Source organism: Python bivittatus, unplaced genomic scaffold (genome assembly GCF_059951505.1).
Source record: "Python bivittatus isolate LINGU-HERP-01145 unplaced genomic scaffold, Pbiv_v1 ctg000440_np1212, whole genome shotgun sequence".
NCBI classification, from domain to species: domain Eukaryota; kingdom Metazoa; phylum Chordata; class Lepidosauria; order Squamata; family Pythonidae; genus Python; species Python bivittatus.
In genome coordinates, this window is record NW_028277063.1 from 2,864,089 (window position 1) to 2,880,054 (window position 15,966).

The 15,966-nt window shown below is 40.2% G+C and overlaps 1 protein-coding gene across 3 annotated transcripts in view; it reads left to right on the forward strand.

Moving 5' to 3' along the window:
* Positions 1 to 1,555: 1,555 nt before the first annotated feature.
* Positions 1,556 to 15,966, forward strand: part of EPN1 (epsin 1) — a 31,153-nt gene continuing 16,742 nt past the window's right edge. For 2 of the 3 annotated variants that reach the window (XM_007432929.4, XM_007432930.4), the window contains exons 1-3: positions 1,556 to 2,352; positions 10,134 to 10,655; positions 12,176 to 12,425. In XM_007432929.4, the coding sequence (XP_007432991.1) occupies positions 10,428 to 10,655; positions 12,176 to 12,425 (478 nt within the window). In that variant the 5' untranslated portion in view covers positions 1,556 to 2,352; positions 10,134 to 10,427. Of the gene's footprint in view, positions 2,353 to 2,493; positions 2,587 to 10,133; positions 10,656 to 12,175; positions 12,426 to 15,966 lie in introns of those variants that run through there. The other variant, XM_025169589.2, reaches the window with a different exon arrangement.

The window sequence follows — 15,966 nt, forward strand, 5'->3', positions numbered from 1 at the left end:
CTGTGGTTTGGAATTCCTAGCCAAGGGATGCTTTATCTCCAACAGCTTTTCACAATACACATCCCCTTCTGCCAAAACCTAGGCCTATGATGTTGACATTCATCCCCTTGACATTGGTGATTTATGCCTATTTATCCTATTTTAGTGGATGGGTTTAATTTATTGTGGGTTTTTATGTTACACTTGTTAAGATTGTAAATTACCTTCAACACTTGTTTGACTAGAATGAAGGATGACAAGTTTGGTTACTCTTACTTGCTTTTGATTTCTCAGAAAATTAATATTTTTGGATAGGGCCCTGAGCTTTTAACAAAATATCTAAACCAGAGAATTCCATTGTATTATTTTCTATGTATATATGCTTACGGGATCCTTTATAATCACTGCAGCTATGCCATTCTTTTGTACGTGCCTAGTTTGTAGAATTTCATACACAATAGGGAAACTTTTCTACTAAACCACAGTGTTCTCCAGCTCCAATAAACATAATTATTTTTGTAGTCAACTAGACTACTGGATTGGGGGGGGAGGGTGTTGCATGCTACCATTTAACTTGCCAAGGGGGATGGGAATGGGGGTGACTTCTATGGGTGGGGTAAAAAACCACCTTAATGTTACAACAAATTGAGTTTTCTTTACATTTAATGGAAAATTTGCTGAATCTGTAAGATAAAAATAAAGAGATTCAGAGTTGTGATTGGAGTAGTCTCTTGCCTTTATCAAAATGTTGCATCTATAAGTACAGGCAGAAGAAGGGCTCAAGAGATTGTTATTTTTTTCATCCTCATGGATCCAGTCCCAATCTTACTTTATACAGTATTAATATCTTGAAGAAAAATGGAAGTGCTGTTCCTTTAAATTTTGGAAGGTGTTTTGGGATTGGCTACTGTTCATCAAAGCCAAATTTCTGATTGGTTCTTTCTGGGGCGGGGGTTGCCATTTGAGCAAGCAGGTACCAGTGTCACAATAATTCAGAGGTTGGGGTGTAGTACTGTATGACTGCACAAACAACTGCGAGTCTTACTGGAACTCCCAATTTACTACAACTAGCTGTGCATTCTGAATTCTTGCAAAAGCATGGGTTGCATTCACACAATACACTACGCCATGGTTTGCTTAGTCAGGGTTTATTAAACATTCGGCTGGGTTTGCCCTGGAAAGTATACCAAAGAAACTACTGCTTTTAATGGTTTAGTGTTGGATTGTACAGTAGTCTGTAGTGAAGTAAAAACAGTTTTGATATTCCTGAGATTTTATTGGCTTGAAAATAGTTTTTTCCCCTATCTAGAATGCTTACGTGTGAGTAAATGAAAAATAAGACTTCTGTGCGCAACTGAACGCTGTGTGAAACGTTTAACCCTTTTTATGTCTATATTGCCGGATTCGTCCGTTTGCATTTTCTTCCCTCCAATTTTATTTTTTTTTTTGGCCTCGGTTCATTTTTGCTCGAGTTTCTCTATGATCCAGGAAGTATTGGCCTCTCAATATGGAGAAGGATGAGGGCGGAAATGGGCACCACCTGGAGGCGGAAGTTGAGGCAATACGGCTTCCGCTTCCGATTTGCGGGCGTCCTCCCGGCGCCGCCGCCGCCGCTAGTGCCGCATCTACCCCGAGGGCTGAGAGGGGCCCAAAGCCTTCGGAAGGGCCATAGAGTCCGGGTGCGGTAGAGCGGCCCTCCCTTGGCCCAGATTTCTCTGCATTGCCTGGGAGACGGGAGAGGCCAGGGCGGGGGTGTCTTCAGACGGGGTCTGGACGAGGTTTTCCATAGGGACGAAGCCTGAATTGTCTCCTCTTCGCCGCCGCCCCCATTCTGGCCCGGAGTCCAGCGCTGTGACTTCTGACTCCGCGAAGCTGTTCCCCTGGACAGGTGGCCTCCCCTCGGCCTCTCTGACCTCCCTGCCTGTGTGACCTTTGAACCCAGTCCGTATCAGCTTCTCTCCCAAGGGCTCCCTTTTGATTTCCATTCTTTTCCGTTTCTCTTTCCCCCCAAGGAGTAGGTCTCTCTGAAGGTCTGTTCTTCAGCCCCCCCACCACTATCCTGACGTTTTAGATCTCCTTTGCTCTGCCCGATTCCGTCTCTCGAGAGGCTATCTGAAAACGAGGCTTTCTTACTCTCCCGGTCTGTCAAGATTCCCCCGTTTTTGAAAGGAGGACACCGGCTATGCCCCCTGGCTGGGGGAAGTGGGGAGGCTGAGACGGTTACTCTGGATCCGGGGGGGGGAGGGGGGCTTCAGTGGTGGTGTGGCTGTTCATATATGTGTTTGTGAGAGCCCTAACCTTTCTGCGGCCTGGAAGAGCGACATTTCCCTAGGAGATTTGTAAAAGAAGTCATACTGTGATTACACTACCTAGGTAAGTGACTGCCGTCAGCAGGTCAATATGAGCAGGAGAGGGTGGAGGCTAGGAAAAGGAATTATATTTATAATGTTTGGACAGTGTGTCTCAGTTCCTTTTCCTCTTGGCTAGAGATTATTACTTGTTTCAGTTTTAGTAGCTGAGTCTGATCTCAGAAATTAATTCACAGGGCAAGTGTATCCAGCAGGAGAAGGAACACCTTTCAGTAACGATGAACTGAGGCTAATGTTGGTATGTGAGACAAGTTACGTTAGTGCCAAATAATTGGGAAGAAACAAGAGGATTTTATTCTTGATTGAAATGAAAGTGTTCATCTCAATGAACTTCCAGCAAATTAATAGTGCAGATTAAGTTTTAAATAAAGATGATTGATGAGAATGGAGTATACTAGAGCATGTAAAATTATTAATGGTGTAGAGACAGAACAGAAGAATAGAATGAAATGGATTGGTAGACTGAGGAGCAAAGAAATGCTGCTTCATGCTATAAATCCATTATTACAATATGTTTTGATAGCAACTGCTACCTTTTGATAGCTTTGAATATAGATTAGAAAAGCCTGTCAGAGGTTATTAAGCAATACAGATTTTAGTAGAATGTTTGTACTCAGAGATAGTATATCATAGATAAAACAGATGCTCTTGAAAAACCCCAGGCTTATGTATTGCTTGCATATCAGTTGTCCAGAACTATGTGGCTGTTCACTGTCGAAGAATGATAAGTGCAGATGCATCATTAGTTCAATTTAATTTAAAAGTTAAGTAACTATTATTACTGTATTTCCTATTTTTCCTTCAGAACCACAAGGTGAAATACCTGTTCTCTTACCCCACTATGTTGTTTTCACAACAGGCTTGTAATTTTAATGAAGAGATGAGGATTGGTTTAAAATAATTCACAACCTTTATGGCTAAGTGGAAATTTGAACTTGAGTTTCCTTAAGTTTCCACACTTTTATTCACCTGTCCAAAACATCTTCCAGCTATATGAACATTATTCTTCTTTTGACTTCCTTACTTTTAGCCTGGCCTGATTTGGAAATAGGTAAAGGAGAAGTACGGCATCTGCACCAGCCCAAAATGCCTTTGCTTCCTAAATTCTTGCTTGCAATTCTTGTTTCAAGAATAGGGAGGAAGTTGAGTGTCAGAGAGCTTGCTTTCTACTTATGTTCAGGTTGCATGTCTGTTTGGAAGATAATTAATACATTCTCTCAGTAGCTGTCTTACCTACAGTCTGTTTTGCAGGTGACCTTCAGGGTACTGTAGCCTGTATGTCTCTTAGAGTACATGGCTTAGCTTTGTTTCAAACAAATTTGGGGCAGAATGGAATGAGGCAAGAGCTGTGACATTTGGGTAATGGACAGTGAAAAATGTATAAAACCTGCTATAGGAATATCAGAAATGATTCTCATTAAATCTCAAAATTTGAAACATTTTAGAATCCTCAATCATTTCTGGTATGGGAGTTGGGAATTACTACTGCAACGTTTCTTGGAAGTGCAATAATACTTACAGACTTTGCATTGTCAGTCTGCTTGCAGCTGCTTGGTTTTTGTGGACTCAGTTATGTTTCATGTGTGCTCAACCTTCACTGAGTCATGTAAAACTAATTTGCTATATAATCATGACTAGCTGATGGATGATACAGAGGAGTTGAGGGGTGGTGCAGGCTGAATTTTAAAAGGATTTTTTGAAATGGTTTTAAGGAAAAGTTTTAAAATATTTCATTTTTAGGAATAAGTAATTGAATGAAAATTAGGAATGCAAGAAATTAAGCCTACACTAATAATATTTTCATAGAATTAATAGTATTGTAGCAAACATTTCTCATGTTCAGAGTACTTTTGGCCAGTCTTTCCCAACATGATATCTTCCAGCTCCCTTAAGGAGAGTAAGAGGTGAACTCCAGTGCATCTGGAGGATCCTAAGCTGGGAAAGAATGGGATTGGGAGATCATCTTTTAAAGTAGCTTTAAATTTTAAACTGCCTGGATTCTGTAACTTGGTGAATATTTAACTTCTCTCTCTTTCTTTCTCCCTCCCACCAAAAAAAAAAAAAAGATTATATTTTATTAAAAGTAATTGTTCTTTCCAATAATTAATTATCATTTCTTCATTTTGGAATGCCTTGAGATTTCTAAAAAAAAAGAGAGAGAGAAAAGATACACTTTTGCTGCATTTTTTGGATTGTCAGCAGTTTCCAGGATGTGGCAGATCTTCTGTCAAGGCAAAATAGTGAGGCACTATATATGAGATGTGAAAAGAAAAGCTGTATATTGCCTTAAATAGGGACATGCATTATTTTAATTTTTCCTACTCTGGTGCCTTCAGAATATGGTAGACTACAACTCCCCTAGTGCCCAGTTCACATTATCTTTCCCAACAGTTTACCTGTGAACGTGGCTGTTTCATGTAGCTGTCATTGCAGCCGTATCTTTGTCTAATTCCCTTTTGAAGTTAAGTAAGCAAGAGAGAGCAAATTTTATGTTAGTGCAAATCATTTTGTTCTGGATTTGATTCCTGTTAACTGCATTTACACTTTCTCCAGTATGGGAGATGGGTAAAGATTTTCTTTTCCATACCACAGGAAAAGTTTTGCATTTTTAAAATCACATCTTAAGCTTTTTTAAGAACATTCTTCCCCTTCTGGTTGCATTTGTTTTCTGAATTAAAAGGCTGTTTTGCTTTAGCCTTTTTTGCACAGGGAAGATGTTCCAGTTCTTAAACTATTTTGTAAGAAATAACAACCCATACATGATTTTGTTACTTTCTAAGTAATTGGTTCCATCGTCTACTGTTTATCATCAAGGCATCAAAAGAATATTTTTTTTCCTTGTTTGTTGGCAGTATTTGTATCCAGAAATGCAGGCCAAAACATTTTCCAGGGTAAATTTTTTCCATGGAAATGTTTTTCTTCAGGCAGGTTTAGTGGTTTCAGAGTTGTATGTTTGCTTCTTAGGTGATTGTTCTAAAAAATTGAGAAGTGGGGATTTCATGGTTCCCCTTCCCTTGCATCAAATATTGTAACTTATATATAGTGGTACCTCTACTTATGAACTTAATCCGTTCCGTGACTCTGATCGCAAGTCGAGTTGGTCGCAAGTCGAAGTAAATTTTCCCATAAGGTTCAATGTAATTACCGTTAATCTGTTCCGGCGTCCATGGACCACGCGTCAGGGGCAGAAAAACGGCCGCTGACCACATGGCAGGGCGGAAAAATGGCCGCGGACCACGTGTCAGGGGTGGAAAAACGGCCGCGGACCACGTGTCGGGCAGAAAAACAGCCACAGACCACGTGGAATGGGCGGGAAATGGCCGCGGACCACGTGGCACGGGCGGAAAAATGGCTGCGGACCATGTGGAACGGGCGGAAAATGGCTCGTAAGTCAAGGTGAGTTCGTAAGTAGAGGTAAATTTTTGGGGCCGGAGCTGATCGTATCTCAAAAATTTCGTAAGTAGGGGCGTTTGTAAGTAGAGGTACCACTGTACTTGTGCAGATTAGTAATGTTGAGATGGAGATGCTTATTGAAATCATACTCATTTGCATAAGGAAATTTTCCAGAAAACCCACATCTTATGCAGACTAAATATTGTAGTGAATATGTTCATTGCGATCATATTTACTTGCATGAAGTTTTTTTCTGAAAAATGTTTACAAAATATACATCTCTGAATCCTGACCTTCATCATAGGAGTGCAAATCAAGGTTCCTTACACAGCCACATTGATTTGCTGAAGACTTCCAATCAAGTTTGTGGATGAGCTAGGCTTTACCATCTATGTTTCATATACAGGTGGTGTCGTCTGGGCTTTATACTGGTTTTATATAAAGGTTTATAAGAGAAGGTTTCTCTTTCAAACCTTCTGCTTTTGTTAAGGTGATTGAGAACAAATAGGGTGCTAGAAATCCAGATGAACATGCACAACTTCAGAGACATTATGTATTACACATTTCTGTATCTCTTTTCCACCAAATCAAAGTTTAGACAAATGAAAGCTAAGATGATTAAGGATATTAGATTCTGTGTCCACTGCCAATTTTATGGAGTGCTATATCTCCAGTTGGACAACATAGTCCATTGGGTAAAATGGAATATTTGATTCTATAAGTAAAAGAAACAGTGCTGGTTTCCATGTGTATAGCTACAGTACTTTTCACCCTAACCTTCCTAGGACTGTTTTATCCAGCATAAAGCAGTTTCAGCTTGCATTTTATCTGAAAATATGCTATGTATGTTCTTCATTTCTGGCAATTTGGTTAAGCTTTGGCAGAAGAGATTCACCGTCTGTGATAACACAGCTAAAATGTGTGGGGTGGCATTCATCAGGAGATATTCTGAGGAGATGGTGGTACAAGTCACGGTAGCCTTTTTCAAGTCTTATATTCCTATCATTTATTGATTCTAGATATATCCCAATTTTCAGCTAAGATTAGTTGCTGAAGCAGTTTTGAAGTCTTCCGAAAGCTACAGAATCATCAAAAAACATTCCAGTATGAGTTACAGTCTTGTCTGTCATTTGGCAGTGCAAGCAAGATACTACTGTAGAGAAGGAAAAGCAAAACTGCAGATGGCAATTGTGGTGTTTGAAGGGGAAGTGGGCTGACTGATGGTTTTTTTTAAATGCCAACCCACGGAAGCAGCTGTTGATTGAAGGTGTCTAGAAATTTGATTTTTTTTTAATGTTCTCTTAGGAAGCTGCACAAGAATCACATTCTGTCTCAGATGCCAGTGTTTGCATGTAATTTCATGTGAAACTACCTTCTAGTGAGTTAGACCATTGATTACACCAGTATTGTCTATTATGATTGGTCGAACGCTGTCCATGGTCTCAGGCAGAAAGCAAAATAAATTAGTGATAATATTAACAAGGGTCTTTATCATAGTTGGAATAATTGCTGCATCAGTTGATTGAACACCACCCATCTCACGAGGAAATGACTCTGGGCGGTTTACGTAAGAACTTTCTTCCAAAACTAGATCTAATTGAATCACAGTGTGGAAACTTCTGTACCAGCCAATAGAACTCAGTGACACCAGTGGCCTGTTAATCACAATGGATGTGTCTGAAAAGGTCATTTTTCTTGCAGTCTGTGTGAAAGGGGACATTTCTGAACCAGACATAGAACTGATTTTGTAACTGGACTACCCTGAATCACTTTGAACATTCTGATGATAGAGATGACTACTATTGCTTTTCAAGATAATTTGAGCATTGAATTTAATTTATTTGGGTTCAGTGTGAGTCCTTGTTGGAGCAGATTTTCTCATCCATCATAACTGAGTGCCCTCCAGAATATTTGCAGTACAGTTCCCATAGACCCAGCCAGTATGTAGAATGAAGCGGGATGATAGAAATTATCACCCCAAATCTTGGGGCAGGCTACTACTTACCAATCTCATGAGTGTTATACTGGGAAGGCAGGAGAACCCACATATTTTACCACATGGAACATGGAGAAAGCTTATAAATGTAATAAAAAAGCATTGTATTGTACTTGCCATCCCACATTGCTTCTCTAGCTTTCCTTCCAATGTTTGAGAATTGAAGGGAAGTAGAGCAATCAGTCTTTAGCCAAAATTAATGCTGAGTAGATCTTCCTGTTATCAGGAAGCCTTGTTCCAAGTTATCAAACCTTGGGACTGCAACTTCCAAAAGGAAATGCTAACTGGGAATTTTGGGAGAAGCCTAGAGATCCCCAGACTGGGGAGAGGCTGTTCAATTTGCTCTTTTCCAAAATTGATGGATGTTGAACTTGTTTCAGGTTTTGTTAAAGTTCCTTACTATAATGCCTTAAAGTGCTTTAAATAGAGGTGGCTCTGTGTTCCCAAGCAGGATGAAGAATAATATGCTTAAAATGGCCTTGCCTTCCCTTTATACTGACATCCTTATTAAATTATAACTTTTCCAACATATATATTTAGAAAAGTGTCCCTGAAATCAGTGCTCCTATTTATTTGATTTCAGTGTCCTCATGCATATTATGGTCTGTGGTCACTTTCACTTCTCTTGTATCATCTTCAGGTTATTTGTTGGGGATTTGAAATTTTAGAGCTGGAAACTAAATTGAAGAAAACGGAAAGGGGCGGAAAGAGGAAGAATGAGCCACTGTGACTCATTCCTTAGAAATGTGGGCTTCCTTCCTTTTGAGGTTGAAGAATGTTGGGGACCAAGCAGGGCAGGGGATTCCAGGAAGTTAAGGATAGTTTGGGGGCAGATCCCGCAATCTACACAATTTCCGCTTTCTGTTGCTCTTACCTCCCAACTTCTTTTCCACCCACCCACCCACCCTTGGGAATTTTTGCTTCCGGGCCTTAATTGTCCTAGAAACAATTCTGACAAACGGAGAGATTCACTGGAATTGCTAAGGTTACTTGGCTGGGAGGAGAAGACAATTTTTGTGTGTTCTGTTAAGCTGTGGGAGCAGGAGTTAAGAGATGAAATTAGTCCATAATATAGGAAGTTCTGTGCATTTGGGCAAATGTTCTTGTGTTGTGGCTGAAGCATTTTACTTGGCCTCTGGTATGAAGGCTTCAAAACTTATTTTCCCATTTTTGTCTTATTCGTCTATTTTTTCCTGTTTTTTTTTTTTTCCTGGGGCTTCATATATCTCAGTTATGGAGGTTCCAGTTCAAAGCCCTGCTCAGCTGCAGAGTTTAATGGGATGATCCTAGGCCTTTTATAATGTGTTCTGAGGCCTACTTCACAGGGTCATTACAAAGATAAAAGTAAGGGACCATATATGTTTCTGTGAGGCTTTTGAGGAAAAGCAAGATGCCATTTTAAATAAGCTGCCAAAATTGCAACTTTACTGAGATGCCTGCTAGTGTTCTGACCATAGAAACCTGGCTGGAAGACAGGCTATGTTGCATTGGATAGAAAGCAAATGGGGGAAAAATAGGTAGCCTGATTGTATGGTTCTTTCTCTCCTCCCCCCTGCCCCGCCCGCTCCCCACTTCCAAATCTTACAATGCCTGGGAGATGTAAGACTAGCCAGTTTTTCTTGGGAAAGGAGCAAATAAAGGGTATTTGGCAGTGAGGACTGTGTCCCCATGTGCCCATGCCCCCAGAACATCTTTTGCCAGTTGTCACTGCTAAAATACCAGACAGATGGACCTTTGTTCTGATCCAGAATAAGAAATTCTTTTCTCCTTCTGCTGTTCAGCTACAACTGGTTTTTGGAGGCTGTTGCTTATAACCCAGAGAAAACATTGAGACTTTCAGACTCATAGGCCTTGATAGAGATGTCCTCCAAGAATTTATCCAATCTGTTTTTAAAGCGGTTGAACACCAGAAATAGAGAATGTAGCGTCCAAAATGCCACATTTTTGTTTTATTTGCTTTTAAAGTTTCTAGTTCTCAAGGCTGTGCAGAAAAGCTTAAGTGCAAGTTCAGCTCAATTTCCAGGAAAGAGGAAGGGGCTGAGCACAATTTTGTTGGCCTGAAGGAGGTCCTGGTTAGGAGCTGTACAGAATTCTTTGTCCTTTTCTTTCTCCTAGATGACAAGTTAATTTTTGCATCAGGTCTAGTCTTTTCACTACTCTTGATGCAGAACTTAAAGCTAGCTTGGAAGGGAATGTTTGGCTTTTGCCAAGTTCTTAAAGAAAGTCCTAAAGTAAGGGCCTTTAATCCAAAATTTGAATAATGTTCTGAAAGTGAGCCACTCCCATGTTCTGGGACCTGATTTTTATATTTAAAAGTTTGGATTCATCCAAACCACACACAGGAGCAGGGATGATGTCTTTGATCCCAGGTTGAAGTTTTTCTCTTTCTTTTTCAGCTGTGTCTCGGAATGGCTGTTGTGCCCAGATGGATACTCAGAGGGTGCATGACCAGCTAGGGACTGCAGGCAAGTGGCACAGAAGCAAGAGCAGTGGCCTGCCTCTTGCGAAGCAAGCTAGGTTCCATTCAGACTGGATATGCAGGATTCACTGTCTTAAGCAATTGGTTAAGTTTGATTTGCTTTAACCTGGAGAGCCCTTTTGCCCACCATTAGCCTGGCTTATTTCAAAGCCATCAACAGGAAGCTTGGATTATAAGTCTGCTCTCTCCCATCCTCCACTCTACCACCACCATGTCGACTTCTTCACTGCGCCGCCAGATGAAGAACATTGTACATAATTATTCTGAAGCAGAAATCAAGGTTCGTGAGGCTACGTCAAATGACCCTTGGGGCCCATCTAGTTCTCTCATGTCTGAAATTGCTGATCTCACCTACAACGTGGTAGCCTTCTCAGAAATCATGAGCATGATCTGGAAGCGTCTCAATGACCATGGGAAAAATTGGCGTCATGTCTATAAGGTAAACATGCATCGTCTCTTGTTCTTGGAAAGTGAGCATACCATAGTTCTGTGGTAACAGCGCTCTAATCATTCTGTTTTGTTTTTTCATAGCCATTCACTGTTAAGTCTGTCCATTCCATTCCCACATTGTTCTGCAGATATCTTATTAAGAAAGTGCAGTAGTAATTCATATGTATTTTGGTGTGCATTTTATTATAAAAGGCATGCTTCTTGTACACATGCCACACAGTATTCAGAAGAATGAACATGTACATTCCAATCTGCATTCTTCATCCAAGAAGTGCAAACTGTGTTAATTCATTCCCAAATGCAGACTAATTCTAAAGCATGCCTATACACCTGGTCCCAAATTCAGGCCATGACATCTTCAGTAAAGGCTGGAAAGGCCTGAAACCCTGGAAAGCTTCTAAACTAGGGCTGGACATCTTTTGGTAGCCAAAGACCACAGTTAATGCTTGGTGGGTGAGGAGTTAAGTGGATGGGATTCCATCATGCATGTGTATAGGACTGAATTTGGAGAGAGTTTTATGGGGGTTCTTTGATTTTTAATTAGAGCTTCCAAAACAATATTTTTCTTATCCACCTCAAATGGCAGGAAATTATGTTGCCATTTTTCAGCATCGTGTTCAGAAGGGCTTCCAAGATTGCAAGAAGGGTTCCCAGGGCTTGGGTACAGCCCTTTGATGTAGACTATATTGAACTAGATGGGACAATAACCTGTGTTCCTTTACACGCCTGCTTTAAATATATGAAGCATATTTACTTAGCAAGGCTGAGTAAAGGATATTGCCCGAGTCTTTGTGAGTTATTTTCAGTCAAAGTTGAATGTCCTGTGTTAAGTGGAGCATAAAGTGAATTTCATTAGTTGGAGCAGGCAACCATTTAACCACTATATGTTGATGGAGTATAATTCCTATTGGCACCGACCATCATGGCCAGTAGCTGGGGATAATGGGAAATGTAGTGTTGAGAAAGGCTGTTTTGCACGAAGAATGGGGAAGCTGGTGATTGAGCTACAATTTTCTGGAGCCTTTGCCATCATGGATAGGATAGTGGGAGAAGTAGACCAGCAACATTTGGAGGTATACAACTTGGCCAAATGTGTTTCTTCATGTTTCCCCCTTTTTCCTGGTGCTTTAGTGGTGGGCTATCTTGTTGTTTACAGAGATATTCTGGAGAAACTGGTGGCTATTGACAACAAGTCAAGGAGTTGCAATTCGCTGTCTGATCTTTGTTGGACCTGGTTCCCATCTGGATGAATCATTTGTTTATTATTCCTGTTTAAATCCATGTTCTCTAAAATGCGGTACAGGTACCCTCTGGAAACACAGAAGCTGCAAAAGATGCTGGGTCTGTGCTAATCTCAGTCCACCTTTTTTATCATGTCAGTCCTTACCATGTACTATTCTGCTTCTAATATTCAATCTCCTTCCCCAGAATAAACATTTCTGAGATTCTGGTTTTCACCTTTATGATCTAAGCATGTCATGAGTCCGTTTCTTCTTGCATCTCTTCCAGGCCATGACACTGATGGAATACCTAATCAAGACAGGTTCAGAGCGGGTTGCACAGCAATGTAAGGAGAACATCTATGCCATCCAGACACTAAAAGATTTCCAGTATGTTGACCGGGATGGCAAAGATCAAGGAGTCAATGTGCGGGAAAAGGCCAAACAGCTGGTGGCCCTCCTCAAAGACGATGAGCGCCTCAAAGAAGAGCGGGCCCACGCCCTCAAAACTAAGGAGAAACTGGCCCAGACTGCAACTGGTGAGTGCTCCAGGCCTTAATCTAGCTGATATTGTTCTCCATGTTGTCCAAATCTGTAGCTCCTCCTCCAGGTGATTCTGCTGTGTAATGATGACAAACTAGGTCATGACCACCCAGCCGTGAGATTCTTTGGACCAGTCCCTGTGTGTTTTAGCCTATCTATTTCATAGGGTAGGACAGAACCACACTGTTCCTTTGGACAATGGGAAAAATAATGATTAAGTAGCAAGCTGTCAGCCATACATCAGTTGTCAGGAAGGAGAGACATTTTCCCTTCAGTTCACCATATTTAATGTGTGTATTTTGGGCTCTAGGATGCTGCAATCATCTTTAACACTTTGGGTAGAAATAGTAATACAGGTAGTCCTCATTTAGCAACTGCTACATTTAGCAACCATTCGCAGTTACGACGGTGATGAAAAAGTAACTTTGCAACGAATCCTCGCATTTACAACCTTTGCAGGTCTATAAAGCAAAGGAAAGCTGAAATAAATCATAAGCGCAGTCACAGTTTCACTTAGTGACTGCTTTGTGTAACCACCAAGTTTCTGGTCCCAATTGTGGTCACTAAACGAGGACTACTTGTATATGGCCTGAAGGCCAGAGCCATCACCCGGAGCAGTCTTAATTTCATTAAATACCTTTGTTTCTCATTGTATATGGAAAAACAATGGTGCCTCTATGTGTGTGGTATAAATACTGTTATGTTTAGCTTGGAGAAGAGAAAGAATGAGAATAGAAATTGGTGATCAGATCAGTGTTATGCTCTCTGCATCTGCAAAACATGTACTGATACTGGAGCAAGGCACTGACTGGGGACGCATATGGACCACCTTTCTGGATAAGGCTGTCCAGGTCTAGTCAAAAACCTGAAGCAAGACCACTAGGAGTTGTTATGTATGTGCTACAGTTTCATCATGAAGAAAACTTTGATATAATTATGCTATTTTATGTTAGCAGTCTCTGCGAATGATACTCTGTACCCCTAAGACCACTGCATAAAAAATAGTTACCCCCTACAAAACACAGACATCAGTCGTTCCCAGACAGCAACTCTTCTCATTCTGGTTCCTCCAGTTGTGATATGATGGAACCGTAACTTGCAGAATTCTCATATTGTTTTAACAGCTATAGTCCAAATGTATTTGGAAAGTTCCTGATTGTGCAAAATGAAATAAAGTGATAGGGTGATCCACTGGAATTTGCAGAAGCTGGATCGTTTTAACTGTTTAGGTTGAATTATGAGGATGTTTGAAAAATCTAAACCTGGCACTTGTCTCCAGCGGTCTTTTCTAGTTGGGGACAGTGTGAAGTCACCATATGAAGACATTGGTGTCTGTCTTGATCACGTTTATTTCCATTTTCCTGAAATTATACCTACAGAAAGGCTTGCCCCTGGTATAACTCTCACCAGCTTGGCAGGTTGCCAGGCTCTGAGATTGAGTTACAGGCCTCCTTGATCTGCTGGTGCCCCTTTTCCATATCAATAACCTCTGGATCAAATTCCACCACATTTGTTTGCACAACGTCTGGTGTGGCAGGTTCAGATTAAAAAAAAAAAGCAGCTTTTGCTTCCTGTTGTAACCATTTCAGCAGAAATACAGGGAATTGGAGAATTGTTAGAGAGAATACAATACAAAAAGGAAGGAGGGAATATCCCCCCCCCCACACACACACAAGATTCTGGACCTGCAGATAGACTTTTAACCATATTTGGCCAGAGAAATATCCCAAGCAGTGGCCTGTACTTAAAATCAATGAGCAACCTGATATGTGCAGTGTTAGCACTCCTACTCCCTTTGACTGAAGTACAGTACATAAATGAAGATAAGAAAGTTGCCCTTAGCACACTAATTCATGAAACAGCAAGTCCACCCTAACGCTCATAAATTAAGTTTCTTGGGTGAGTTTGTGGGGGAAGGGAAAAACCAAAAGTTATACCATCCTTTTGGACAATGGGAAAAATGATTAAATAGCCAAGCTGTCAGTCGTATATCAGTTATCAGGAAGGAGAGAAATTTTCCCTTGAGTTCACCATATTTGTGTCTATATTTTGGTCTCTAAGATGCTGCAGTCTTCGTTAACTCTTTGGGTATAAATGGTAAAATAGTGGTGTGAAGGCAGAGCCCTCACCTGGAGCAGTCTTCATTTCAAGAAACACCTTTGTTTCTCATTTATATGGAAAAACAGTGGTGTGGTATAAATATTGTCATCTTATGCTTAGCTTGGAAAAGATAAAGGATTAGAATAGAAAGTGGTGATCATTTTGTATCAGTGTTAGGCTCTCTGTATCTGGAACTCTAAACAGGAGAAGGGTGAACAACATTTCAAAAGTAATTCCTGTTTAAAATAACTTCATTTGGATGCCCTCAAATTCTCAATTGAGTTTATAGATGCTAAGCCAAGGGTTCTCAAATTCTGGGTCAAGTCATTTTTCTTCCTACTTCCTTTTCTAATTAGAGACAGGATCCTATGAATGGCAATAATACTGTATTCTTTATGTTATAGAATACTATTTTGAAATGATATTTTAAAATCTTTTGCATAGTATTTATTTTACAGAACCTTTAAATTGATCTGTTAAAATCTCTTGTTATATCAAAAACGTCAATGAAGTGATTGATGGTTTTGATATAAAGCCTAATATATTTAATGGATTGGAATTTATAACACAAATAAAGTAGAGAAACTCTCATTTCTGCAGTGCATAACAATTTAGAACTATTGATCATTGGCAAACTGTTATAAGGTATTGAGGATCCACTGACCACCATAGTTGAATTTCGCTTTCTTGGAAATACTTCTTTGGCATCTCCAGTGGTTTGGCTTGTAGTAGTAAATCCATAGTTTTTGAAGTAGTTGTAGTTATGTGCTAGTGAAGTTCAGTATTTTTTTTTAATTCCTACCTTTCCAAATGGAAATGTTTTTATTGAGTAGTAAGTGAAAAGCTAATGTGCTAATAAAAGTTAGCCTAAGTCAAGAAAGTATGTGAAAGCTGCGTATCTTTTGGTTTCACAACTTTTTTTGTTACTGGAGAACAGCTCACTGGTTTTTGTCAGAAAATATTGTTGAGAACATGAAGCCAACAAAACTAAAGCAACGTCTGGAAACAAGTTGTGCAAAGAAGTAGTAAGGTTCCGTAACTGCTTCATTTGTTATACAATTTAAAATGTAATTATTAAAAGTAAGTGGTTCATGTTATTTCTTGCCCCCCCCCCCCCGCAGTGGTTCATATTATTTCTTAACCCCCCCAAAAATCATGGGGGTAGTTTAAACAAATGTATTTTATTTTTATTTATTTTAGAAATGTATAACACTGCCCAGCTCTATAAAGATTCTGGGCAGCATACAGTAAAAACAATTAGACAAATCAGACAAACGAACAGTAACAACGAAATCCTCACACAAAGACCAGAAGAAAAACAACAGTTAAAAAACCATCAGACACCCTGCCCACTCTGTCCAAGGCCTGGGGAAAGAGCCAGGGTTTCAGAGCTCTTTGGAACATGGCTGGGAAAGCGGGGGTGGTGGTGGTTTATAA